Here is a 27,721-nt window from a genome sequence, read left to right as displayed (position 1 = left end):
TGTTTGGGGCATCAAAAATAGCCGCGCCAATCATGTTCATAAATATAAAAAAATAGTATAGCGATAGGTTGTTCGTGATTAAAGCAATTTAAATAATTGTTATACACATTGAATACAAGGGTAAAACTCAGATGGTTTCTACAAAACAATGACCTCTCTACGTACTATATATTGCTACTGGGTCATATTCCTGCTATTAATGTTGTACAATCTAACCTTTAATGTAAGAGAGGAAAAATAGGGACCCAAGTTACAAATTCACGCTTGGGTTTCAAATAAGCTCACATTAGCTTTGAATATGTACACATATGTACAGTACTTGCTAAAGATTTCTTAGAACCAGGGATGCCATGTTGGATCCATCATGCACAAATTCCTTGGGTTTAAGGCAGCTTCAACCAACTCTGTAACTCCCCGCTGAACGGGTTGGGGCGGATCCATGACATTCTCCTCCTAAATTCAACATTAATTAATATAAATAAATACTAAGCACTAAATGGGGAGAAGTGAAACAGCCAAGAATTAACATTCTCAAAAAGAATTTTATCTACCAATTTTACTCCCTCGTTCCAAAACAAATGTTGTTTTATAGCATATATTAAAAATATTAGTGTGGTTTTGCTTTTTCAATGTGATAACTTTTTTTCCAATTCTACCCCTAATTTAATGTTCTGCGTCATTATATTTCACTATACATTTATGAAAATTATTAATAACAAATACTAATAAGGGTAATTTTGTAAAATTGAAATTTTCTTTTATCCATGGCTTTTATTAATCTGTATGAGAAAACCTAGGATGACACTCATTTTGAATAGAGGGAGTAATTGTGATGTACTAATGAATATGGATTAGAAAACATGGTGGATAAAAGGGTGACAAATTCGAAAAACAAAAACAAAAGCAAACAAAAAGGTGGAACAAGCATCAATCAATCTCTCCTTCTCATTAGATTTTTCAGTAGTTATTACGAAATCAATAAACTTGTCCAGAGGATCAAATTGGATTCTTGTATTTTTGGCAGAACAACGCATAAATTTCTTAGAAGTGTGATATATAACCATTTGTCTCTCCACTATATCTATATAGCAATCAAAAAGGAAACCTCATCTTAGAATTTCCTATCATATAAGAGTTCAGAAAAATAAACAACGACGCAATAAAATTACTCACCTCTTCAGAAAAATTCTGTGGTGCTATTTCCTTAACCCTTGCAACGACATGTTCCACATTTGTAATAACCTTTTGTTTAAAATCAACAGGGCTCATAGTACCACCAGCAGCCATAGGGGCCATGGGCATCCCAAGCGGTCTTCTCCAGGACCAAGACAGTAGCTCATCCCGGAAAAACATTGCTAGATGATGCCACAGATGCTGACTTTGCTGCAATACAACAATTTCCGAACAAATAAGTTGGAAGTCATCCATTAAATGATTATAACATAAAGATATTGAAAACATCTAGTTTGATATGTGTGTGTATGTATCTCTTAAGTTCTCACTTTAGGTGAAGCCACAGCCTGTGCAGCTGCACACATCGAAGATACAATAAGACCTTCCACTCCATGGGAGAAGAATGCTTGCATATTCCTTGTTAGCCTGAATGGGACTGGCTCATTAAACTCGATCAGTCCATTTGCATCATATGCAGGATGAAAATCAGTTTGAAATATTTTTCCAGTGTTCTTTGCAAACAAAATCTTGTTGGGAGACCTCCCACCAATTTGTAGCATAAAGGACACGAAACTTGAAAGAGCTAACTGGATGGCAAATTGCTTCTTGAAAGCCCAGGTATGGTTGCCACTGGGTAGAGTTTTGTACATGTACTGTGAAAAGATATTGTCATTAACAAGATTTTTTGTTATTTCATTATAGGCTTGCAGACGGAGATCAACAACAGCTTCTGGTGATATTTGCCCCGATATTGCCTGATTCAACTGCTCCTTGAAATAGGTTATGGGAAGATCCGCCTCTCGGTCATTCCTTGAACAATGATTCTCATAGACCTCAAGGAAAGTACTATACATCAAATCGTCTTCTACCATGCGAACCTGACCATACAATTTTTCAAGCAAGATTAGCGGACCCTTTTAAGTAGGCAATGGTGTGTGAATGAAAATAAAAGACAAACAAGAAACAATGATGTACTTAATGAAAGTTATGTTAACCTGGGACCAAACAGGAATAATAATTGGTGTATGGATGCAAATGTGACGGCGTCTGGATTCCTTGTGCTTCTCAAACATTTGGTTCATCAAACGGAAAAGCTGTAATATGCGCTCATCACTTCTAGCGTTAGGAGTCAAAGACGTCTGCACAATAAAATGGCGTTGGGAACCATCGGAACCAATTAGAGTCAGACGCCGAAAGCTGCTCCCATGCCTCCGTACAATTGGAATATCAGCTGCAACCCTATCCAACTTCACCGTATGATCAGGTGCAATTTCCTAGACCATAAAAAATTAAATGAATGACAATCAGTATCGGATGCACCGAAAACTCATGTAATATCAAGCAACCAAAATTAAGGTCTTTGCGTTGTTTGAAAAAATAAATCCAAAAGTAGTCACCTGATCAGTGAAATACTGCCCTGGAACTTCAACATCAATGACATGGAAGTCCCGTAATACCCTGCTTTCTTCTTCCAGCTTTAATACTGCTGGGAACCTGTCCTCAACATTACCTTGCAGTACATTCTTCCAGTGTTTCAACCGCTCAGTCAGTTGAGAGAGGGTAGATGGGAAAGTGGCAGTGCTTTCTGGATCAAGATCACGTTCAAAATCTTGTTTGTACTCCCTGACAAAATCAACATGCTTATTTACAGCGTCTGCTGAAAAGCAAGCCCTGCAAACACCCGAGAGCTCTTTCTTGAGAGACTGAGGAACTTCTGCAGTTGTAGCTGTTGGATATTTGTAGCAACGGTGGAGCAAAGCATTAACCACAGCCAAAAGTCTCTCCTCAGGAAGAGTGACAAACCTTGAACCAATTTCTGTTAGTAGAACCTGCAAAAGGAACCATAATTAGTTTAGGAAAGACATGAAAGAACGGCAGTCGGGAAGTACTAAACAAGTTTAAACTAAATATACCGCTCCTTTTCAGGTGCCTGTGTTCTTAAAGTTACAATTTCTAAGAATTAGGGCTAGGCCTAAACCCCAAAAGCTAACCCTAGGGGTGAAGATTATCCAAGCTTTATAAGGAATTCTTTGACCATTTCATTAGTCAATGTGAGATATCAAATCTCAACACCATCAATGTATACAATCGCTTCATAGTTTATCCCAAGAGCTACCAGTAATAATATAGTTCAACTGCGAGACTTAGAGCAGCACATTTAAGCATAGAGCCAGGAAAAGTGATGGAGAGGGTCAGGCCGCATACATTTACTGTTAGGTATACAGAAGCAAATTAAAAACTCTTAATAAGATCACCTCAAGTTCACTAGCCAAATTAGCATGCTTGCCCCTAAGAGCCTCCATTATATCCTTTGCAGCATCAAAGGCACTGGCAGCTGAAGCCACAAAACCCAATGCCCCAGCACGCCTTAAAGTGTTCTGACCACCTTCATTGAGGTTTGCAGAACCCTGCTGCATTGGTTGGTCATTTCCATTGTGAATGTTGCTTTCTGCACTTGTGGACCTTTCAGTTTCTTGCCCATGCGAGTTTCCAACATCATGAGATCCAATTCCACCAGTAGACTGGGAGCCTTGGTGAGATTGAATATCAGATGATAAGGTACTCCCACCTGGACCTTGTGCCCGTGCATTTCCATCAGCAATCCCACCGTGAGAACCTCCACCAGCACCAGAAACACTTTGCTGGGCTCTTTGCTGAGCCATTGCTATTCTACCAAGTTCAGATTTATTGGCAACATCGCGCCGTTCCAGCAAGTATGTGCGCAGCCAATAATATAGAGCCTGACATTCAGGAGAAGAAACTCTACATAAAAATTTAGGATCCAAAAAACTTGCAATGGAAAAATAAAAATAACACTTACTTGAGGATACAAGGTTGCAATCTTCAGAAGAACAAGTTTACAATGAGGAGCTTCTGTCCTCTGGAGGGAGAGCAAGAGCTGTGGAATCCAAGACAGCCAAACCCAATGTGGTATGTGTTCATAGTACTTATCAAATGACCTTCCGACAGGCTCATTAGGAGTATCAAAACTAAGAAGATAAAGAACACGAGCTAAATGGCTTCTTGAATTGGATACACCAAATTTTATACCTTGCATGAAGCAGCTGACAGCATATTCCAACCAAATTTCTTCATGAGTTTCTTTGTAAGCCTATTCAAAGTAGATAGTAAGTATAAAGCTCAAGTTCATAGTAATAGAAAGTAAAAGCATGAAAAGTATAGCAGTGGTTACCATATCACAATAGTTTCCCCAGCTTATCCATCCCTTAGGCAGGTTTTTAAAAAGACTAATTGCATTTGAATAAGCAAGATTTGCATTCTCAGAGTCATTCAATTTTAAGAAGAAATCCCCTTTCAGGCGGAAAATTTCAGCCTTGTGCTTTGCAGGAAAGTACTCCAGATTAGTGCTGTTGATCAGATTAAGACCGGTAGTAAGTTCTCCTTTTGTTTCTAGATATGCCTTTGCCTGCTCTGCTATCTTAACAAATGCTTCCTGTAAATACATAAAAAAAAATAGCAGATCAGATAGAATTAACAAAAGTTCCCAAACATTGGGGCTTCCTGCAGTTAAAAAGAAGACATAATCAAGAAATAACAGATATCATAATGCTACTTTTGTATGTACATAAACACAAAAATTGTAAAGAATGACTGATTACAAATACCATTAAGATTAATCAAAAACAAAACTTGATGGTGAAGTCACACTGAAGACTAGCCTCAGCTATAACTCAAGATTGTGAATAGATATTGACATGATAGAAAAAAGCAGTTCTCTGTTAAACCTTTAACCAGACATTTACAACAGAGGTAGTTATCATCATACCTGTACTTCCATGGTTGAGTAGCCATATAATTTTTCAAGTGCACTGACACAAACATCAGACAGGCCTTGTTTGCGAGCAATATGAGCAAGCCTGTTGACAGTCCAAGCTTTGTCACGGTATCCAAGATGATGAAGTGCCGAATTTGTGGCGCCAAAATCTTTGAAAGCTTCTATGACAGAATTATATGTGTCATTCCTCCACTGCAGCAAATCATACCAAACAGACATATTATCCCATTCATTTGGGGTTCTTAGCCTCCATGTCTCAAGGATATCCTTCAGATCAGCGTACAGGTTTCCTTGCACGCCAACCACCGAATTCCCAGAGAGTTTACTCCCGTTGGAGATGTCTATAAGGACCCTCGCTGACTCTTGAACTTCAACTAATTGTTGGAATTGCTGCAGAAGGGGGATCCTGGAATGAACAGACATTTCTGGCAGCTGCCACCATTGTTCTAGAGCAAGATCAACTCCTTTACCCACCATATTCTCAGCATCCCCCACACCATTTGTATTTTTGTCGTGAAGAGCAAAGTATGCTTGAATCAAACGAAGTTTTGGAGTTTCTTCCACTTGAGCTTTAGGAATAACATGCTCCTTCATATATGTCCAATCAGGCAATTTCCATAGACTGTCCAGCAGAATTTCATAATTCTCAACACTCTTGCCAAAATCTGCCAATGCATCCCATTGACTAAGTTGACTGGCACAGTATAGCCATTGCTCTTCCCATAGACACATCTCGGCCTTGGGTACAGTGTTGTTATAAGTTCCTTGAGTCGCCTTAACCATGGCTTGATAAAAGAGACTTTGAGCACGGTGCCAGTAACCATGTTGAACAAGAGAAAGCCCTGCCCTGGTTTCAGCAGTGATTGATCTCTTCTTCCAAAGCCCACACCTCATATCCTCTTCATTGAGCAATCGATAGAGCTCGGCCAGAGATTCACAGCATTTGGAATCATTTGGGAACAACATAACATGACTTTCCAGCAAAGCCAATGCAATGTGCCATGCATTGTACGTTTTCCCAATATATTTAATAAGCTCGCTTGGCATTCTAGGTTGCGGATGGCTCAACTGAAGCCCTTCTAATAATGCTTGCACTACATTTGGCCTGCTGGCTTGCTGCCTCTTATGGTAATCTTTAGACAGAAGAGTGATCATGGGTTTAGCAAGTGTTACTTGTTCTTCTTTATGTAATGTAACCCAGACAATCGGAAATACCAGAACCCACAAATGGTATGCAACATTAGCATCTGTATGGGCCAACTCTCTCAACGGAATTAATAGATCAGCCACCTGAAAAATTGTTATCATGGTGTAAGTACAAAACTGCAAAATATACCTTCCACTAACTGCAATGCATGACCGCTAATTACAAGAGTCATAGAAACGGTGATGAGACTAATCCTTATCAACAATTAGTGAAACTCAGTAATAAAACACCAAAAGGAAAGAAAAAATACTTGACTTTTGTTGATTGGAATATATTCTTTCCTATTATTCATTGTTATGTTATGATAGTTTACATAGATAGTTTTAGGCAGATCCTGACTTCATCCATAACAAATTCTTGATGCAACATAATAACCGGGGCAATAAAGTTATTAAAAATATAATAGAAAAATCTCAAATATGACAGACAAATATTGAACTGAAAAGAAAACACTAAACATCAGTTGGTTTTACCTCGAGTTTGCTCATGCTGTTAAGAAACTGAGTATGCTTAACCACAAGACTCTCAAATGTTAGCGAAGCATCCTCAGCTCCTTCAGATACATCATTAACCTTGTGCTGCATTCCAGATGTTTCAAGAGAGCTTGATACCAGAAGTGGTTGAACCCTGGCAGAATTTGGAGCTAGTGTAATAGGTTTATCATCAACTAATATTGCCAAGAGAAGATCAAGTCCTTGTTTGAGCCAGAAGACATCACTCAAAGCTCCCCAGTCTTGAATTTGGATAATGAATTGAAGCCTGGTGAAAAGGGTTTTCCCAAGAGACTCGTGATAGAGAGAGAAGAACTTCATCCTAATTTCAGGATCTCTAGCCCGTAAACCAAGCATATACATCCTTTCTACCTTTTGGAAAACCTCTTGTCGCAAGGATAAAGGGTATCTGGAAATAAATAGAAAATAATCAAAGACGATAAGATCCAAGCATACCACAATATACTGATAATGTTTTACACTTTTACTTACTTATTTGAATCAGCACAAATCCCAAAAAGAAGTTCAAGATATTTCCGGTCCCAATCATCCAGAGCACTTGGTATGAAGTTTTGTTTATCAACTTGTGAAAGCTTCTGAAGAAAAGAAACTATCTCCTTTGGAGTGAGAAAGGCACTTGATGTGACTGAAGCTCCTTGTTTAGCAAAATCATCTTCAATCCACCCTTTAATCACATCAAGTATGCAGAGAAGTACACTAGCATCAATAACTTTCTCTGAGAGCAAAGCATTCAATATTTGAGATACAGATCGCTTGCACTCTGGAACAACCATCACTCTTTCTGTGATAAGTTTTAAGATTGATTTTAGATTTGAAATAACTGCTCCAACATCAACACCTTGACGAGAAGACGTGACTGCTGAATCTGGATCTGTTCTTTGACCCTGATAAAATCGGACAAAATTCTTGAATAAATAAATTTGAAACAGAGTATCAAGCAATGTTAGCATAGATTAAAATTGAAAACCAAAAACAAAACATGTAATAAGGCAAGATATGTTACAAACCAAAATGGAACGACTTCAGTAGACTTAGTAACAAATTGCATATAACAGTCAAATAAACAAACATTGATGGGACAGCAAAAGGGCATAGTAAATGCTTCCATAACACTTTCATTCTAGTTTAGGTTTTACATTAATCAAAACTGCATTTTACATCACAAATTTTAAAAATAATATAACATGTGACGGTAAAATCCCACATACTTGTCTTATATGAGAACCTGCTGATGAACCCATATCACGCTGCAGCCGCTGAAGTAGGCGAACCAAATTTAAAGGATCAATGAAATTCTTCTGTACCTCAGTCAAGGTGTTTATGACAAATAACAAAAAACTAATTGCACCGGCATTGTTATCGTCACTAGATGTTTGAGGAGCTGTGACAGTGGTAACATGCTTTTGTATCAAATCATCAACCTTCTGGTACAACAACTTAACGTCAGGAGGTGTTGAAGCTGCTTCTTGAGGAAAAGAAACACAAATCATCCTCAACAGTGAGCAAAAAGACTTGCCAGCATCTAAAAGTTTATGCTTGAAACATGGTTCAAATATCTGGAAGGAAAAACAATTACATCACTACAAACATTGAATCATTTGGAAAATCAGAAAACATACAGCATAATGTTAGGCCTACTTGAGAAATCTGGTTAATGTTGTTTCTTATGAACAAGTGAGGCTGTTTCTCTAAAACTTTGTTCATGACATCCAAACCCTGTGCCAGCGCAGTGGCAGGGTCCTTAGCCTGAGATGGTTGTATACTGCTCAACAACTTCTCCAAATAATTAAATTTTACATTTGCATTCGGCCACACCTCTAAAGCTTGTGAAAGTAGCTCCAAAGCTTGTTTGTACATGGCACTTGCTTCTTTGTCCTTAGGTTCTATAACCAGAGCAACCTAATTCCAGAAATCAGAGTTCATTGTCAATGTCAACTTTATAAGCAGAATGATTTAATAGGGGTTGTTGAATATACATGAGGATCGTTAAATTAAGTGATTATACTTTTGCCTCAAAATAGAAGTAACCACCCTTTCACACATACTCATACTTGTCATCTTTACCTCAAAAGGATGGTGAGTTGTAATACCAAGATGATAATAGGTTATCTTCAACTATTTACCCATTAGAAATGCAGACATGAGCAACACAAACTATGTAGTGTGAGATTCGAATAAAAGAATGATAATACTCCCTCCATACCAAAATAATCGTCTCGCAGTTGACTATTTCAAACAGATTAAGACAAGACGATCAATGAATGAAAGAGAACAATAATTTTACCAAACTACACATATCAACTATTGATTTATTTTCGTTGTCAAATGCAAAGTAGAGAATAATAAGTTGAGAGTGATGCAAACAACATTAATTAGAGGATACAATTGGAATAAAGTAACTAAATTTGCATTCAAAATCAAAAGTGACAATTATCTTGGGACAAATATTTTTTTGCAAATATGACAATTATTTTGAGACGGAGAGAGTAAAACAATGCAAATGTCAACATCATCAAATTCAAACTACAGGTTTGTCAGGCTTTTGGGGAAAGAAACAACAATTTATGCAGCCACAGCGTAAAATATTGCATACAGCTCTTCACAAATTAATAAAGCATTCTATAAATTAACCTCACAGCAGCAATATTATGCAAAAAAGAAAGCTAAAGCATATTAGAAGTAAGCCTCACTCTGATAAGAAAGTTTATAATCATCTCCTCCATAGCAGCATTTGGTTTAAACTCTTCATCAGGTTGACTGGAAGATCCTGGGGTTTCGATGTTGGGGATTGATGATGGACCACCAGGTGACATGACACAAAGGGGTTGAATACCAGGTTCTGCTTTTACTCGCTTAGTTGTATCATCGGGAAATGTTGACCCTTCCACTGTTCGCTTAGACTCAGCAGAGCTAGTATTGAAAACATCACTGATTTGGCTTGGAGCATCAGAATCAGTAACAACTTTCATCTCATTTTGTCTTTGCCTCTCCCAGTTAACAACTAATCCAGCAAGTTCAATGGCAAGACGTCTGTTCTCTGCTGTCGTATTATATGGCAATCCAAGGCGACTCAGAGAATTCACCATCTGCGGAACAAACTGTGCTCTGCAACTGTAGAAAAGATCCGAATGGCGGACAATAAGTTGGAATATGTGAATAAGATTCGGAATTGAGTGACCTTCTTCAACAAGAATTTTCTTAGTATATCTTATCCATATGGGCATCCGAGAATCACCGAGGGGTAAACGTCGTGGCAGTGCTGGCATTAGAATGTCAAGAGCCTGCCTGACCAACATTCTATTTTCTGGTTGGCAGGTCCTAAGAAGAGCTACAAAAACCTGCAGTTGCAAATCAGTATCAGGGTGCTGGTGCGTCATCTGGATAGATATATGTATCCAGACACACTTATATTTTGCCTATGAAATTGAGTTAGGTACACAAATATAAAGATAGGCTTTCAAATCACATTGAATTTTCAAATAAAGCCAACAACGTCTGCTATGATATAGGCTCGGAAATTTTCAATCTAGAGGCATCCACTTAAACATATACATCAAAGAAAATACAAAACACAAAAATAAAGACCATCTCCAACTTCTATATCAAACCCAAAAAAATAATTCATGAAAAGGCAAAGAAACTCCGGATTGTTTACACAATATAAAATGCTTGACCTTGAAAGAGTAATTAACCAAAAAACTTAAAGTACGATATTGGCTTCTAACTGAGAAAGATAACAGGTGTAGACAGAATAGCCATAGCCCATTGTAATCCAAATTTTGCAAGAAATCATCCCAATTAATGCTGCAAGCTTTGACTTGTACGAGGTTCAAAGGAGGATATATAATCCTTCCCTTCATGATTCCACTTTCAAAATAGGGATTATTAAAATAAAAAAATAATAGGAAGTAAAGCCAAGTGATTAGACGAAACTGTATTTCTGTAAGAGAAATATCCCACAGTAAACCAAATTATAACTACATGAGGTAATCGACATGTTTACAACATATTATTGGAGTAAAGAATATTTTAAAGAAGTCAAGGTTTCCAGACCTGAAGTATTATTTTTTCAGGAGCTTGATATGCCTCCAAGAAATGGCACACATTCACAAATGCCCATTGTTTGCTCGCAGTATCTTCACGCTTAAGATGGTTCCACCCAAACTTTATCAATTCCTTCCTATGATGAACGAGATCATTCTGAAGATACTTAAGAAGCAAAGTTGCAAGCTGCAATAGTTCTATTCTTAAAGGCTCATCATATTCTGCAGAAATCTACAAAAGAGAGAGAGACATGATGTAATGAGAGAAATGTATGAACTTCAAAAGTTGTATCACAGACACTGAATTATAATAATGATTTAAAGGAAGGGTCGTGTAAGAAATAAAACATAGCATCAGGATAAACCTCTTCTGGGGGATCAAGAAGTTTGTCAACGATTGTTTTTATAATTGCAGGATCAACAACTTCCCAACTTTGGCCATTTTGAAAGGCATGTGCAAGCATTGGAAGAATGAGCATTTGCATTACAATTACCAAATGGTCATGACCAAGTTGTTTTGATTGGAAAAGATTGAGAAAATGTAACAGGAGGGCTTTTTTCATGCTCGAAGGATAACCTTCTGCAACCTAAAAGACACCAAGATAGTTCATATGTGAATTATGAAATACAAGAATGAAGTTTGATCTCAACAGAAAATTCAGATCCAGTTATGAAGTACCTCAATGATGTAAAACTCCTTCAGGAAAGTGTAGTCAATCCGACTATGAAATAAGAATATCGTAAGTATATCAAAGAGAACATTTACTTCATTTTTGTCATGTCTCAAGTAATTCAGGAAGCATTTGACAAGCCATTTACTTTCTTTAATCTGCAAATCCATGAAGATGACTTGGTCATGCATCTAAAATCAACAATGATGATAGAGCAGTAACTAAACTGATCTTTGCCTATACTTACTTGCATCAGGTTCAGTTCCTGTTCATTTTGCAGCCGGGATATTCTAGCAGGTGACTTCCATACTAGTACTAATGTATCAAACACAGTACGATTACTTTGTAACCAGCCAGGCATTAATTTGACCAGGGTTTTAATAAGTGCTAGACCCTGAAAGTAAGCATCGGAAGTTGCATTGGGAGTAGGAACAAGAACATTAGGGGCATCGGTTGAAGCAGAAACATGGATTTCTTCACCTGATAAAGTAGTGTGCGTACTCGTGGATGATGAAGCCATTACCACCTCAGATTTGGGCAGAAATTCGGAGAATGCACTTGCAAGTATCTTTTGTGGTGATTTTGAAAGTTCATCTCTCAACGGATAACCGGCTTCTGAACAAATTATATATATAAAACTGAATTTAAAGCAAACAGCAACAAACAAAGAATCAAAGTCAGCATCCAAAATTACCAGTGATATATAATTGAAGTTCAGCATTCTAAAAACTTACCGCCTGAAATATTTTGGTTCACTTAATCGAGCAAGAAAATAATCAACTGCAACAGGTGCATATCGATTTAAAAACTTTGTAAGTGGTAGGCGGTATGGACTATTGATTTCGCTGTATACTTGTCCAGGAGGAAGTGCTCCTTCCAAATCAATAGTCAAGGTTACAAGTTCATCGAGGAACTTTGAAGCGGCAGGAGGAAGCAAGTGAAAAAGCTCAATTATAGCTGCAATAGTAGAGAATAATGTGATCAGTGCAAGAATAACATGAGGAGTGAGTAACATTAGAAAATATTGCATTAAATAGGGTAGACCATAGATGTATAACCTGCAGCTATCTTTGGTTCTTCACCAGCCTTCCATGACTTCTGACTCTGTGCCAACTTTTCAGGCTCCAGCCACCTCCTTAGATGCTCTAAAAGTTTGCCTCCCAAGGTTACATTGAACCAATTGGATAACAGCTCAAGCAGGCGGGCTAGGCCTAGAAGAAGAGGCATGCTGAGATTTTTTGTGTGAGCTAAATTAACCAATATAGGCCTAAGACTGCTTTGTAAAAGTTCTTTCGGCATCCTTTGATTTATAACCTATGTGATACAGGGCATAAGTCAGTGATTAAGGTAAAATAATTCCAACTTTACAAGTCTACTAAAAGCATCTGTATCTCTGCCAGGGTGTATTAATTAGCTAGTCCCAAGCCCCAAAAAGACGAGTGTGTTAGGCAATCATCAATAATGTAAAATCTTGCCGAATTTTCATGACCAAAAATGCATGTCCAATGGAACAAATAGTAAGGATATCATTTGAGTTTCTAACAATGCCACCAGAACAATATAAGTATGAAAATGCTGAAATGGAATGGAACATATAACCAGGACCTAATGATCCCAGAAATAACTAGTATTTATGATATATAGGGATATATCTTCACATTCATTGCAATCAAGCCAATAAAGAAATTTAAATTATACAGCATAAAAGCAAACTACACCTGTCGCAGGCCTTCCTTTGCAACAGCGACAATTTCTGGAGTCCGACAGGTTAAAGACTTAAAAAACATTGCGATGATCTTTGCACGCAATTCAGAATGATTTGGAGTCTTAAAGTCAGCCCATGCCATTGTTGTGCAGAGCAGTTCTATGCAAGCTGTTCGAAGTTTTGTCAATGATGTCACCACTTTGGGGTTGATAAACTTAGCAACCCATGCATTGTCATCAGACTCTGCTATTTGCAATGCGTCTTGGAGGAAGTTAACCAACTCTGGAGTCAACTTGAGAAGAGGTGGCCTCAAGGCTAGACAAAAATTCAATGCTGTAACTGTTCCAACCTACACAAGATATAACAAGTGTGAATGGATAAAAGCACAAAGAAAGATCAAATCAATAGCCATCGGAAAATAAGAATTTAAGGATACCTGTTGATCAACAGTCTTTAACTTCAGTGGCCGCATTATGAGAGGCTGGAGAAAAGGCTGATACAATGGCTCAAGTAATTCAGACACCTCACTACCAGTCCTGCTGGCTAAAAGTGCCAAGCATGATTGTACATTCTTTCTCACAATGATAGAGGCATTCTGGTTGAATAACTCTTGAGCAAGAAAATCTACTACTCCTTGAAAGCTTTGCCTTCGCGCCTCACTATTTGCTTCATCAGCATTATTCACTACACGAAGAACCTGAGTGAGCACTTGACTTGTCTCTTCCTGCTCCTTGCTAGCATAAATGGGAAGCTTTTTAAGGACATATATCAGACCTCGCACAATTCTTACTTGGAAAAGGCAGAGAGTCTCAACAGTGACCTTTCCAACCAAGGCACCAAGACCCATGACACCACCTATTTGTGCTTGCCATATAAGTCCATAGCAACAATGCAAAAGACGGGGCAAGAGTTGTTCAAATACTGGAACCCGAACACTAGGGGGAGGAGAATATACGGGATTCATTGATGGACTAGAGACAATCATAGGTGTACCAGGCCCTCTGGACATTATGAAATCAGTATGTTTTGAACGAGCAAGAAATACTAGTGTTTCTGCAAACACATTTAAAGCATCAAGAGCAGCTTTGGCATGGAGCCTGTTTTCATCTGCTAGTACATCAACTAAAGCATCCAAAAATACCAAAGGATCCAGCTCCTTCAGATTTGAACAAACACTAGTTTTTGTCCTAGAACCAACATGAACAGATAGTGACGAACCCCCAATTGCAGCTGCCGACACATTGCTGAATGAAGAATCCATATGAAATATCATCGCAAAATGGCGACATATATTGACAACAAAATCATCTGCAGAATCTGTGAGATCTGGCTCACCATTGGCAGCAATGATAGTCATTAAAAGAATCTTGAAAACAGATTTCTCAGCCATAAGTTGAGTCTTTGTCTTTACTCCTAAGTCAGCCTGGAAACAACATGCTAAATATTATATGACAGCAACAATAAGTATTCCATAACACAAACCCGATTAAAATATGCAAGAGTTGAAGGTAAAACAATAGAGCGGACAAGAGGGAAGGAGCTGAAGAAGTAAGTACACCAAGTAGCTGTGGCATCAATATCTTAATGTGTTCATGTGGGAGTGATCCATGAAAAGTGGTGCGCACAAAAATTGTATATTTCTCCATATCAACCAGAAGTGTTGGTGCAGTGTTTTTGGAGAATTTGATAAGCACTATAAATCTATAATAGTAACGAACTAACCTTTATATCAATTGACTCAGATCTGTGTGATGATTGATCAGCCGTAGAAGCCAACAATGCAGAAAGCTGCTTGGATGTGCATCCCTCATCAGCAACAATTCCGGGCAAATTGAGCTGGGATGATAAGCAAACACGAAGGAACTTTAGAGCCTGCTTCCGATAGAAAGCATCCATGCCGCAATTTCTGTTAATTACAGCCTCTACAGCAAGATTTATGCATCGATCAAGTGGCACCAAGAATGGAGTGGCAGGCTCAAATGTCAAAATCAGGCGAAGCCCGTGTTCAGGGTTCTCTTTACACTCAAGTGCCAGAGGCTCTTTGAGGAATCTCCTGTTTCGTCCACCTAACTTTCCAAGAAGCTGCAATGCTTTAGCACCCCAAGGATAGGGAGCTGGTCTTAAGTGAGACCACAAGGCCAGAATCACCTCAGACATTACATTGGCCATACTAGGTTCTAGGAAGTCAGGATTTAAACTATCAACCCAAAACTCTAGTGTTCGTAAACCGAGACTCACTAGTTCATCACTTCCCTTAAGACATAATACCAAAGGCTTCATAAGACGAGACAGATATGGTAACAGAGAGCTCAAACGTGCAGGCAAGGTCATGCAGAGCTCGAGTAGAAGATCTCTCATATCTTCCCCCGTTGGCCCTTCCAACATAGCCAATAGCACATTGAGGCACGGTTGCAACATGGGGATTAAGTCCCGCAGCAAAAGTTCAAATTTGCATCCTGAAAGTGCCCGGAACATTGTTCGAAGCAACTGCATGTAACCAAGAGGTCTTTCAACTTCAGTAGAATATTTCATGCAATATTCCATTATAACAGGCACATGAGGCTGCAAAATCCGTTCAAAATCTGAAGGTGCTTTAGCAACAGCACCAAATATAAACCGAAAGAGATGCAAGACCAGTTTTGCTGAAGGTGAATCTGGGCTTTTCAACACATCAAGTTTGCTGTTTACAAGGAAATTAACAAGCACATCCGCAAATGGCCGGTACACTTTAGGGGCTGCAAGAAGAGTAGAGAAAATATGGACAAGTTGTGTGTTGGAGATCATGCACTCAAAAAGCTCAGGCATACACAAAGAGAACATATCCATAAGATCTCGAGGCTCCATGATGGCCAAAATTTGGGAGAAGAGATGAAGCATTTCCCGTTCCTCATCCTTCTCCTTAAAGAGTGCTAAGCAATGAACACCACTTTTCAAAACACCAGAAGCTTTGTAGACCTACACAAGACTCTTAAGTCAACATAAACAGATAAGCTTTAAAACACCAAGATTTTAACATAAGCCTATCTGAAGTACCTCATCTTCTCTCATGCCCCTAGATGCTTGAGGTTGTGATAAATTAGATGAAGGTGAGACAAGCACCTGTAAAGTTCCATGAGTAGAGAAAATATCACGCAAGAAAAACATTTAATGGGAGGACGGAGGTCATGAATCCACAGATAGCAATTATTATACCAAGGATTTATTACCTGAGACCTAGGAGAATGTGCATGGGTGATGCTCCATATGATGGTCTTCATTCCTGAGACATTATAAAGGAGAAAAGAAAAGCCATGATATCTCTGATCATATGCTGAAAATGGGTATCTTTACCAGTAATAAAAAAACAATAAAACTAGTTGACAACTTGACACTCTAAAGACCAAGATAAGGAACTTCAGAAGATTTAAAGAAATAAATTACCCATCACTAATGTCTTAATTAGATGCTTGTAATCATTTACTTCCTTTGAATATTCAGGAGGGCCTGCAATATTGAAAACTGCCTGCAAGGAAAACATAGGCCAGAATCACTCCAAGCAATATTCAAATTAACAGTTTATAGAATAGTACATAAGCAATCAAAATTAAAAAACCACTAAAATAGTAGCATTTTTACTTAAGGACATGCATAGTATGCAATGCGAAAAAATATTAAAAGTTGCATCTTTTCATCCTTCATCCTTATCGATTCTGTTTTGATTAGGTCTTGGTGTAAAATTAATGTTGCAGGTTTTGATTAGTTCATATGTTTTAGGTTTTCGAGTAAAGTCAACAGAATCCAAGATCCACTCTTTAACAAAGATGGTAAACATTAAAATAAGGACTTGGTATTTTGTTTACAACTGAATGAAAATGAGAGAAATAAGCATTAGCAATAGCATACAAGACATTGGCATTATGTTTACAACTGAAGAAAAGAAGAAGAATAAAGCAAAATAAAGAAGAAAAACTAAAAATGGAAAAAAGAAGTTAATTTTTTCAAAATTTTTGTTAAAATCATATGAACCAAAATGGAAGGACTAAAATCCCAATACAACATTACAACATACTTCCAGAAACATCAAAACAACACACAAATATTATACATATATATATATTAGTAACACTGAACCAAAAACAACATTCATTTTCAAGCAACATTATGATACGCAACAACCCCCTATTTAGAAGGTTTGGGTTTGGAGAAATAAGAGAGAAACAGAGGACAAAGCCTCTGGTTAAGTCAGGAACATATAACTGACTTGTAATGGTTGTTAGCTAGTGAGTGGGAGAGTGAGAAAGAGAATAAAAGCGAGAGAAGGAGGGTGTAATAATACTAATAACCATCGAAATATTATGGGAGTTCAGGTCTTTGGATTGCCTGAGGATTCTTTTCAATCAAATGAAATAAACAATATCCTTGTTCTTTGTTTTTTATTAGAATATTAGAAAATATCTTATATATATCTTTTATATTATATTTAGAGTATCTTAATTTATTTCCTATGATCAATTTATTATTATGATGATTTGCTCCTGATTTAGATTTGAGTCTATGTATCTCTATAAACAGATATTAGTATTGAGTCTCTGGTATCAAGTTAGCATAAAGCTATTATAAATAATATTCAAACTCTTATTATTTTCTCTCCCCTCCTCCTTTTACCTAAAATCTCAAAACTTCAACATTATTCATTTCTTTCTGGTCCAATCCTATCGCATTATGTGGATGAGCCAAAATGTCCAACTTATTAAAAAAAATGACTTTTATTTAATAAAATGATATGACCTTGTTCTCAATAGAGAAAATAACCTAAATAGTTCTCAAGTCTCAACATAAAGATATATGTTTACTTCCTACTTTTGCAGTATGCTTTCTTATGTTATCCATCATTCCCTCCTCTTAGTTTATCCGCAAATCCACAACCCTTCTATAAAATGAAGTGTTCCTAAGATTTAGATGCATGGGGCATAATGATGAATTCCAATATTCAATGTCTTTAATTTCTAATAGAATTGCAAACAAAGAATAAGCAATTACTCTCATTTTTCTTAAAAACAATTCAATCCAGAGAATTGTTTACAATTCCTCCTTCCTTTCCTTCCTTTCCTTCCTTTACCAGTGAGTTATAAAGCTGTTTCTTTCCACCAAAATTGTTAACATGGTAAAAAGTTAAGCAAATAATGACAGTCTGATACAAAATTTAGATGAGAAGATAAATCTCTGTGCCATTATTTAGCCTGAAAAAGATTCCCAAGTTTTCTAACAACCTGCACAGGGAGTTCAAGCTTTGATCTCAAGGTAGAACGATCCTTTCCTTCCTCGCCTTCCTCCAAAAGCTATAAAAATAATAACATAAAAAAGTTAAGAACAAATGTGGCAAGACATACAAGTAATTAAATCAATGATTGTAAACCACTATATTGTAGACATTGTGAGGTCAATTGGGGGGAGTAGAAGTGGACTGATTCTGAATAGTTAGCATTGAAGAAGCCAAGCAGTAGCTTAGTTGTATAAAAATAATACAGTATTTTTCTCAAGACATAATGAAATTTTATACTGCATAAAAACTACTTTCTATTAAATTTTCCATATGATGGAATTGGTTTGTGTTACACCATGTCTCTCAGAAAAGTTGTTGCACGTGAATCTTGAGCAAAAAAGATAATTTAAAAAAAATGATTTAGACAAAAAGAGTAGGAGGCCTTATAACAGTGAAATAAGCTGGTGCAGATTGATATGAGACCAACCTTGTTTAGCACTCTAGGCCAAAATTGATTGATGTTAGCAAATGGTAAATCATCAATCAATGCTCAAGTGAGCAAGAAGATGAAAAGTTTAAGGTACCCTTTGTTAAATATTCTCTGGATAATAATATCAAGAGCGACTAATATTTTCCAGCACTGAATAGATTTTTAATTTGGGTGGAATATGTAAACATGGGATTAATCTACAATGATAATTTGCAGGTTTCCTGGCTTAAATGCATTTGCAATTCTGCTCATGCTAGTGCTTGCAGAATTAGGCATGTGGAGGAGCTGGTTGTGACAACTAGTAAGCTTTTATTTCAAAAATCCTGTTCATCCTAGAATTGAGGACTCATGCCTTTAGACCAATGTTGTTTCTCAAAAAGAAAATATTTCCATTGTTTTCTCTTAAGGGGGAGTAAACTGAATAAAATATGTAGCAAGAGTTTAAGTAAAATAAAGTCATTTTTTAATTACATTTATATAAAGAAACGGATGAGTGATACCATTCCATAACCTTCCGATCTAGGGTGAAAATAGGGAAATGGGGTGGAATTAAATGAAATGAGCTCTTTCATATTCCATTTCATTCCAACATATTTGGGACAAACCAAACAATGGCAACTAATGGCATTTCTTTCAATTTCCTCCTATTTTCTTATCACCAATCCAAAAATAGCCCAAAATATGATATGGATACTGTAAATTTATAAGATACTTTTTGTATACTCTAACAATGACAGTCCCCAAGAAAACTTGCAAACAATTCATGTTAATGAAACTACATATGCACCACTATCACAAGGCAATTGTTAGACATCGCATAGAACTTTAAAGTTATCACAAATAACCTGTGGTATTGTCCGTTTGAAGGTATTGAATTTCCCAACGAAAGCATCCAAAATGCGGCCCTACAAAGCAACATCATGTGTCAATACCAGAAAAAATATAGTAAAATTCAAAAAGCCAAAATCTAACAGAAACTGTGCAACAGACCAATAAGATCCTTGCTTCATCTGTAGACTGTTGATCAACCCCTTTCTCAAAAATTGGTTCCACCTGGATCCAATTGAAAAAGCATAACATAAGAAGGCTACAGGAATTTAATCAGCTATCGAACCTAAAATTTTTTTCTTCAGGTATACAGGAAAAAAATAAATAGAAAAGAGAACTGTTATCAACTGACAAGAGAATAAGAGACAGAATGCAATTCTCCAAAAAGTGAAAAGAATAGCCAAAAACAGCAACAACAAAAACAGAGAAGAAAAATAAAAGAATACAACTATACCACCTTCCAACCCATGAAATACAGTATGTCAAACCCCAAAATAAATATAACCTAAACACCATGGATAAGACAAATAAACAAATATATTCCAATTCACAAAGCTACTGAGGCAACAACATTCTCAGTACTTTTCTATAAAGCCCTTGGAACTAAAAACCAATGGAACAGAGATAAATGAAGACAGAGAATAACATTAACTATATTCTTGAGTAAGGTAGGTACCAGATTCAACATCAAGCGAGCACAAGTGGTGTGGATGCTCAATGTTAATGAAGCATCATGCATATTACTTGAAAATAAGTAAATTATCCGCGATAACTGCAACCATAATGAATTAAAATTAGCAAGATTGTGTGTGGTGGAAACTCTTCCTCGTCAATTGTACTTCTGCCTACAAATTTCCATTTATAATTATTTAACAAAATATTACACATAAATTCAAGAACAAGTATAAAAGAAAAACTATCAATTTAAGATGCCATTTTAATATATTTCAGAACCCCAACAACCCACCCTCTTGGGCTGCAATTTGTTTTTGTTACATTGAAAAATTAAAGGCACAAAGCATTTTTAAATTCATAATATATTTTATATTTTATATTTTATATTTTATATTTGTTTCTTGTTTCGTTCAGTACTGTGAACTATATTATGAAATATACATTGTGGCTTTTTTTTTTCATATCAGAGTGCAAATTCATTTCTTGTGAAACACTTCCGTAAAAGTGGAAATATTATTATATGAGAGAAATAATGAATATCGAAGCAATATTTATTATATAATCTTAAATGAAACCCATAAATATAAAAATCACAATAATATTAAATAGCATATCAACTAAGAAAAGCTCACAAATCTTCCATTATATTCAACCAAGTGTTACCAAGCCTGGATAGAGCAGAGTATAACAACCAGCCAACCCCAAAAACGCTATAGGAGGAAAGCGGAGGGCACGGCGGACACTATTTTAAAAAATTATACAAGTTGTAGTTGTCAATCCCAAATAGCGACCCCAAAATTAGAAAAATGAATGGGTATTGTGTGAGCGAGATAGCCGCTATTAGAATTATTTTAATAATATTATATATATATATATATATATATACACACACACACATTTTTTTACTAAATATTCTAATAAATATTAACTATATATGTAAAAGTAATTATTTTTATAAATATATCCAAATACTAAATGTTTACTTTATGAGATTTGATTATGATACTTGTTTGATTAATGATTTATTTTTACTATTCCTTATTTATAAAATAATGATTTTTTATGAGATTTATATTGTGTTATTTTATCATTGGTTTACTTCTACTATTTTTTTCTAAAAGACTGAGGGGTCAAAGGCCCAATTTGTTTGTTACCGACTTTTTAAGTTATGTTTTTCTGCAGTGGACCTTAAGGGCCCAAATATTGTTTTTTCTACTTAAACCTTGCACCCAAACATCAGAGGCAGAGCAGCACTCCAGTCGCCACACACAACCAGCGCCGCAGCAGCTGCATATCTGGCCGAAAAAATTCAGACCTTGCTGGAAAACGCAGATATCTGGTTGTTCTAAGCTCAAGATAAAAGCTTCAGGCTAGAAAATGCGGATCTGGCCAGAAATTGCATAACTTTGTCACTGAAAAATGCAGAGTTTCCGTAATAAATGCATCGCACTCCAGGAACCCGCTAAGGTCACGAAATGTGGCGCGAAATCCGTACGCGCATGCAGCCACAACAGCTGCTACTCCATTCTGAGACGCTATGCTGCATGGAGGGGCACCCACCTACTAACTGTGACTGACCGATAAGGAGGGTGAAAAAAGATGGCAACAGAGAGAGATAAAGCCGAGTGCTGTTTTTGGTGTTTTTAATTGGAAATTTCCTAAAATACCCTAACAATTAAATTGTGGAGGCTTTTGGGAGTTTACAATCTCACTGAGGTGACTTGATCTCACTGCAACAGCTGCTATTTTAGCCGCCGCACTAAACAGCTCTCTACTGCATGTCCTATGGTGGCCAGGGGATGCTCCGCTACCAAGAGACGACTATGGAATAGCAGTATCGGTTTATTACAGAGAAACTCACAAGACCATGTAATCCCATTCAATATGAAACAAACAACATAATACTTGAAAACTTTAATAATCTTCTCCAATCATTGGCACCAAGTCACTTCAGATTCATTATGCACCAGCAAAGAACTGTTCCTTCATAACTCCTTACTTCTTAACTCCTTAAGAGATATCTAAATTGGCATACGAAAAATTCCTCCTAACTCTTCGGAGTCTGGATAATATCTTTAGTTGAATTACTGTACGCTTTTGATAGTAATTTATTTTACTTTGACAAAATCTCATATTAATAGTTTAAGATTACACATTGAATGATTTTAAAATATCAATTTGGTCCTCATTATGTACTTTGTTTGCTTCAAAAATGTCCGAAAGTCGAGCAAAATTAATGTCACGCTGATATACCTAAATATCATCTTTGTAGGGCCCAATTTGATATCATTAATTGATCAATGGCTGTTCCAAAAATCTTTCGTAAACCAAGTTGTGGGTTTACTCTTAGTTACTTATATAGGGTTTCATAAAATAAATATTCTAGTTCTCTATAATAATATAATAAATTACTAAAAAGTGAAGTGAATAATAAAATAAAATCTAACACTTACTACTACTGCAAGAAATCACTAAAAGCAACAGACAAATCCTATCTAAAATGAGATGAAGCAAGCAAAAAAGCAAACCTGTGATAAGGACAGATCTTGCCGAACATGATGTACAATCTCTGCCAGAAGACTATAAGCCAAGGGCCTCAATGTCTCAAAGCATGCCCGCCCAGTCCCAACCAGATTCCTGAAAGTTTGAAAATCTAAAACATAAGAGTATGCTCAATACAGTTATATGCCGTCAAGCTTAATTTCCTCTTATTATTCAACGACTCTCGGTACCCTTTCCAGTGTTATCGATTGGGGATGGCGGGTCATGGTGGAAGGCCATGGCCATAGCGGTTGACAAATATTCTGTCATGGTACCACCATGGCTGCTATTTGATAACACTAAATTATCTATCTTCCTGACAGACAAACATGCATGTATATCACACCTCCGCAAAAAAAAAATTTAGGATTTCAAACATATCTATTATTGGAAGCAGAAATTCAGAAACATAATCTAACAGTTAATCATTTGTAGCTAAATAACAGTAAATTATTTCCTAACACTTAAATTTATAATCATCTAGATTGTACCACTAGTGGCCTTATAAAAAACAGACAGTTGTGACCAGCCAAAAAAGTACAGAGAATCACTGAAGAGGATCTCGTTATAAAAAATTATATTTACATGACAGAATAAAAACCACTCAGAGATATTACATTCACATTCAGCCAATATAACCTACACAATAACAGCTAGACACTTGCAGTAGTGATTTATACTAATGGGAAGTATTATTAAAAGGGCTTCCTTATTTGTAATTCTTCCATAAAATCTGTGTCAATATCTTTTTTATAGATCATAATGTTACCTTTGTTCCAGTAAAGTGTCAATCAGAGGAAACAAGCCTCTCCTGAAATCAGTTCCAAGGACATGTTTCAGGGATATTAATAACTCCTGCATCCAACACTTTTGACTTTAAATCAAAGAAAGAGAAACACAATCGCAAAACGGCAAAATAAACAATGGTATCACCTTTCTAATGGTTACAGAGTCGGGACATGTAACAAGCAAATTCACAATGCTTTTACATATACTTTCTTCATGTGGCCTTATATAATCAGCATAGCTTTTCAACAGATAAGTCAAAAAAGAAACTGTCTGCAATAATAAAAAATGAAACAAGTAAAACATGTGATGGATAATATTAGGAGAAGGATTAAGGAAATAAATCATTCAAAAATCAACATATAAAACTTGTGCCATTTTAGTTATTCACAACAAAATAACCATGATAAAGTAGGATATAATGCCAGAAGGAGGCTTATAGTTTCTAATATTAATTCAGTAAGTGCAGTAGAAATCCATCTTTTTATGCTGGCAGGAAAATAACATTAGTAGCATTTCTGGGTAAACCCAAGGTGTGAAGCAAAAATATATAAAAGAGCAACAGGTGGTTGTGTCTGTTAAGGAATCAAAATATATCCACCACATCCTTTGATGCAATGGGCTGTTTTAATATATATTGAAATGAATAGAGAGTAATAGGCTAATAGCACTCGTTTATCACTCTCGTACAGCTTTTGGGTCTTCTCCCAACTTCTCTCCTTCTAAAATGACATTTAAAACAGCAATATCCAATTGTTGCAAGAACGCTGTGAGTCTAAATGTATATGTAATAAAGCAATTCATTCAGCATATCCTGACGTTCAAAATTCATGGTTTATTCAGCCATATGCTTCTCCAGGGTACATTCCTAAGGAAAAGACGCGTATGTTTCTTCATTTTGTAATATGATTTTGCATCTTTACATTTCCACCATAAGCACCTACCTTGACCTGTGCGCCCTTGAGTTCAGTGAAATGAGATCTCAGATGAGGAGGAACCCTTTCAGGGCCAGGAACCGATATAGCAGTAACCATCAAAGGCAATAATTGAGGAATGTTTGCTTGAACTAGGTGACTATATAATTGAAACAGAAACATCACCACCAGTGGACTCTCAGTAACTATTTTGAATGAGCGAGTACTTGGATTGAGCTGCGAGCCAGTGGCAGTGGCAGGGTTTATACTTTGATCCGAAAGTGAAGTATCCATCGGCTTGATATCCTCCCCTGTCATTGCCATATTGTCAAAGAAATGACTAACCGTCAATTTAAAATTTTGGTAAATCTTGCATACAAAATCCAGAAAAGGCTGCACTTCATTTTCTAGAGTCGGCCTAAAGTTCCTCAAAAGGTCAAAGATTATACGAATACAAATCAACCCATTTTCTTCATTATCCGTCGTAAGCACTTGCATAGCAACTTTCAAGAGGTCCTGTACAAAAGGCCGAAGAACTTCACTGTGTGGAAGTCTATTTAATATCTCAACCACAATATTCCGAAGCTTATGCTCTGGATTGTCCACAAACTGCGGCTTAGTAATTTGCAGTAGTATCGCCGAGAATGCTCGAAAGTAACACTTCAAAAAATTCAAATACTCGGCAGTATGAGCAATCTCAAGACTATCCCTAACCTCCATCACCATTTGCAACCTCGCCTGAATCGCTGTTTCCAGCCACACACACACACAAAAAAAACATTAACCAATTATCCAAATGCAAAACATTAATAAACAGAGAAAATTAAAATCAACCCAAAAGCAATTGAACAACAGAAACACTGTTTAATCTATTTTAGCTATTTTCTTACAGCAAGTTAACATGGAAAATATGAACAAATGAAAAAACACAATGAATACGTAAGTATTCTAGTTTCAATTATTCAACTATCGTGCAATTTCATTCGTTTCTATCCGCAATAAAACAGTATGAAATGGAGAAAGAGAAAACATACTGAGGTCTGGCTCAACGAGATGACGAGAATGTTGATCGAAATTCTGAACGGGGCTCATTTCGGCGATGAAGGAGTGAAAGGGAAAACAGAAAAAGCTTAAACCCTAGCTGGCTCTTCAGAGAGGAACAAGTGCAATTGCACCTTTGGCGCGAATGTGATCCTATTTCTAGGGTTTAATAATACAAACGCTATGTGACCGAACCAGAACGCTCCCTCTACTCAGCGAACGAATTTACTCCTACTTGAGATTGCGATGAGGAACAATGAATAGGGGAAGCGATTTGTAGGGTTGAAGAAGAAGAAGAAGAAAAAGAATTAACAGTGAAGCTACTCTAGGGGTTAGAGTGTAATTGTTGGTAGGGTGAAGAGAGGTTTTTTTGTGAGTAACAGAACAGTATTTTCCCTCTCTTTCTTAAGCTGCTGCGCCCTTGTTGAATGACTTAATGTATATATGTGAATTGAGTTTGATTTCAACTCGGCACCACCGAGCATGGACTCCTCCACGGGGCCAGTGTTTTGGTTTTATATATAAACCCATACACCATCAGGAACAGAATAATTCATTTATATTATTCAAAATATTACAACATTAAGCTTAGTTCCTTTTTATTTAAATTAAAATCTTAGTTTTCTTTTACTACAAAATTAAGCTTTTAGCATACATTTATTAAGATTATTAAATATCATTTATATCACAAAAGAAAATTATTAAATAAAAAAATTGAAATATCATTTATATTTTTATTTTATTAGTTGGTGTAGAATATTTTACATTGTCGAAAATCACAATTTTTCGTATGTATAATTTTAAAAATTATTAAAATTAAATATTTATAATAATTTAACAATTAAAACTAATCGAAAGAATAAAAAATCTTTATATTTGATAATGTATATAAATTAAATTTTTATATCTAATATAATTTTTTTTTTTTTTTATAAAATTTACCTTATACATAATATTAATTTTTTGTTAATTAATTGTTCTTAAAAATTTTAATGGTAAAACTCGCATTAACTGGTTATGAAAAAATTAAAATTTTTAATTTTATACATACATTGAAAAAGTAGGATTGATAAATTAGTTTAATAAATCAATTTTTTTGAAACATGTGTTGGTTCCATTTAATTCAACCGGGTTTATTAATTTCAAAATTCCAAACACCAAATTTTGAAAAATATAAATATACATTTTTGTATTCGATTATTTTAGGTTGGACTTTGAGCTCAACCATTAGAGTTTTGTCACAAACACCCCCCACCTATTCCTCCCACACCTCATTCTAATGGAAAAGATTATATTACTCTTTTTTACAATTGGATAAAACAATCAAAAAAAATTGACCACTTTATTCCACACACCGCCTTTCGAAAGTTACAAAGTATAATCGATAATTTTAAACATTCGAAATATTAAAAAGTAAGATTTATTGACATTTTTGAAATTTTGGTTAAACATGAAAGTTTCAAAATTTTAATTGTTTTTTTCCCAGAATTCATAAAAACCTTCGAAACTTTTGTTGAACTTGAAATATTCGAAACACAATATTCGAACATTTGCAAATATTCGAAATGCAACAATTTCGAAAGTTTTGATTGATGGGAAAAAGTCAGTTTCGAAAGTTTTGATTGATGGGAAAGGTTCGAAATGTAAATTTTTTTATTAGTAGTAAATAGTAATAAATTAGTAGTAATAAATAATAATAAATTTATGATAATAAATTAATAGTAATAAATAATAATTCATTTATAGTAATACATTTATAGTAATAAATTAATGGTAATAAATTTGATATCTAATTTTTGAAGTTTAAGTAATTTTAAAAATAAAAAAAAGTTTCGAAAGTTTCGAAACTTCTGAAATTTTCGAAAAGGAATTACTTCAAAGGTTTGAAATTTTCGAAGTATATGTGATTCGGAAGTTTCAAATTCATCCAAACTTTCGAAGCTTTCTGGAAAAATACACTTCGAAAATTTCATATTCATCCAAAATTTCGAAAATTTCTGGAATATTTCATTTCGAAAGTTTGGTATTTTTCCAAAGTTTCGAAATTAGTAATTTTTTCTGCATAATTACATTTTGAAAGTTTCCAATTTCATAAAA

At 35.8% G+C, this 27,721-nt stretch overlaps 1 protein-coding gene across 1 annotated transcript; it reads right to left on the bottom strand.

Annotated features, from left to right (window-relative positions):
- Window positions 1-20: 20 nt before the first annotated feature.
- LOC101501138 (uncharacterized) lies at window positions 21-26,130 on the bottom strand. The gene is made up of 35 exons (XM_004512074.4): window positions 25,618-26,130; window positions 24,614-25,329; window positions 23,817-23,942; window positions 23,653-23,738; window positions 22,871-22,979; window positions 20,344-20,439; window positions 19,830-19,892; window positions 19,685-19,744; window positions 18,357-18,425; window positions 16,528-16,609; window positions 16,314-16,366; window positions 16,141-16,206; window positions 14,830-16,062; window positions 13,544-14,530; window positions 13,121-13,456; window positions 12,461-12,716; window positions 12,137-12,359; window positions 11,650-12,040; window positions 11,411-11,560; window positions 11,097-11,318; window positions 10,742-10,963; window positions 9,379-10,026; window positions 8,327-8,587; window positions 7,897-8,244; window positions 7,160-7,572; window positions 6,650-7,076; window positions 4,961-6,259; window positions 4,367-4,627; window positions 3,995-4,285; window positions 3,429-3,914; window positions 2,571-3,002; window positions 2,169-2,447; window positions 1,503-2,051; window positions 1,174-1,383; window positions 21-453 (listed from the first exon to the last, which is right to left on the bottom strand). The coding sequence occupies exons 1-35, from the start codon at window positions 25,673-25,675 to the stop codon at window positions 334-336; spliced, it is 11,628 nt and encodes a 3,875-aa protein (XP_004512131.1). The 5' UTR covers window positions 25,676-26,130; the 3' UTR covers window positions 21-333.
- Between the last annotated feature and the right edge of the window lie 1,591 nt (window positions 26,131-27,721).

This window comes from Cicer arietinum, chromosome 8 (genome assembly GCF_000331145.2).
Source record: "Cicer arietinum cultivar CDC Frontier isolate Library 1 chromosome 8, Cicar.CDCFrontier_v2.0, whole genome shotgun sequence".
NCBI lineage: Eukaryota > Viridiplantae > Streptophyta > Magnoliopsida > Fabales > Fabaceae > Cicer > Cicer arietinum.
The sequence above is the reverse complement of the archived record's forward strand: the minus strand, read 5'-3'. Positions and strand labels throughout refer to the sequence as shown.

What these genes read in the sequence shown, in the direction of transcription:
- LOC101501138 (XM_004512074.4), bottom strand. Translation starts at nt 25,675, where the DNA reads ATGAGCCCCGTTCAGAATTTCGATCAACATTCTCGTCATCTCGTTGAG. An exon ending in ATGAAGCAAGGATCTTATTG is followed by an intron (nt 19,745 to 19,829) that starts GTCTGTTGCACA and finishes GTTGCTTTGTAG; the next exon opens with GGCCGCATTTTGGATGCTTT. An exon ending in AATTAAGACATTAGTGATGG is followed by an intron (nt 16,367 to 16,527) that starts GTAATTTATTTC and finishes ATAATGTCTCAG; the next exon opens with GAATGAAGACCATCATATGG.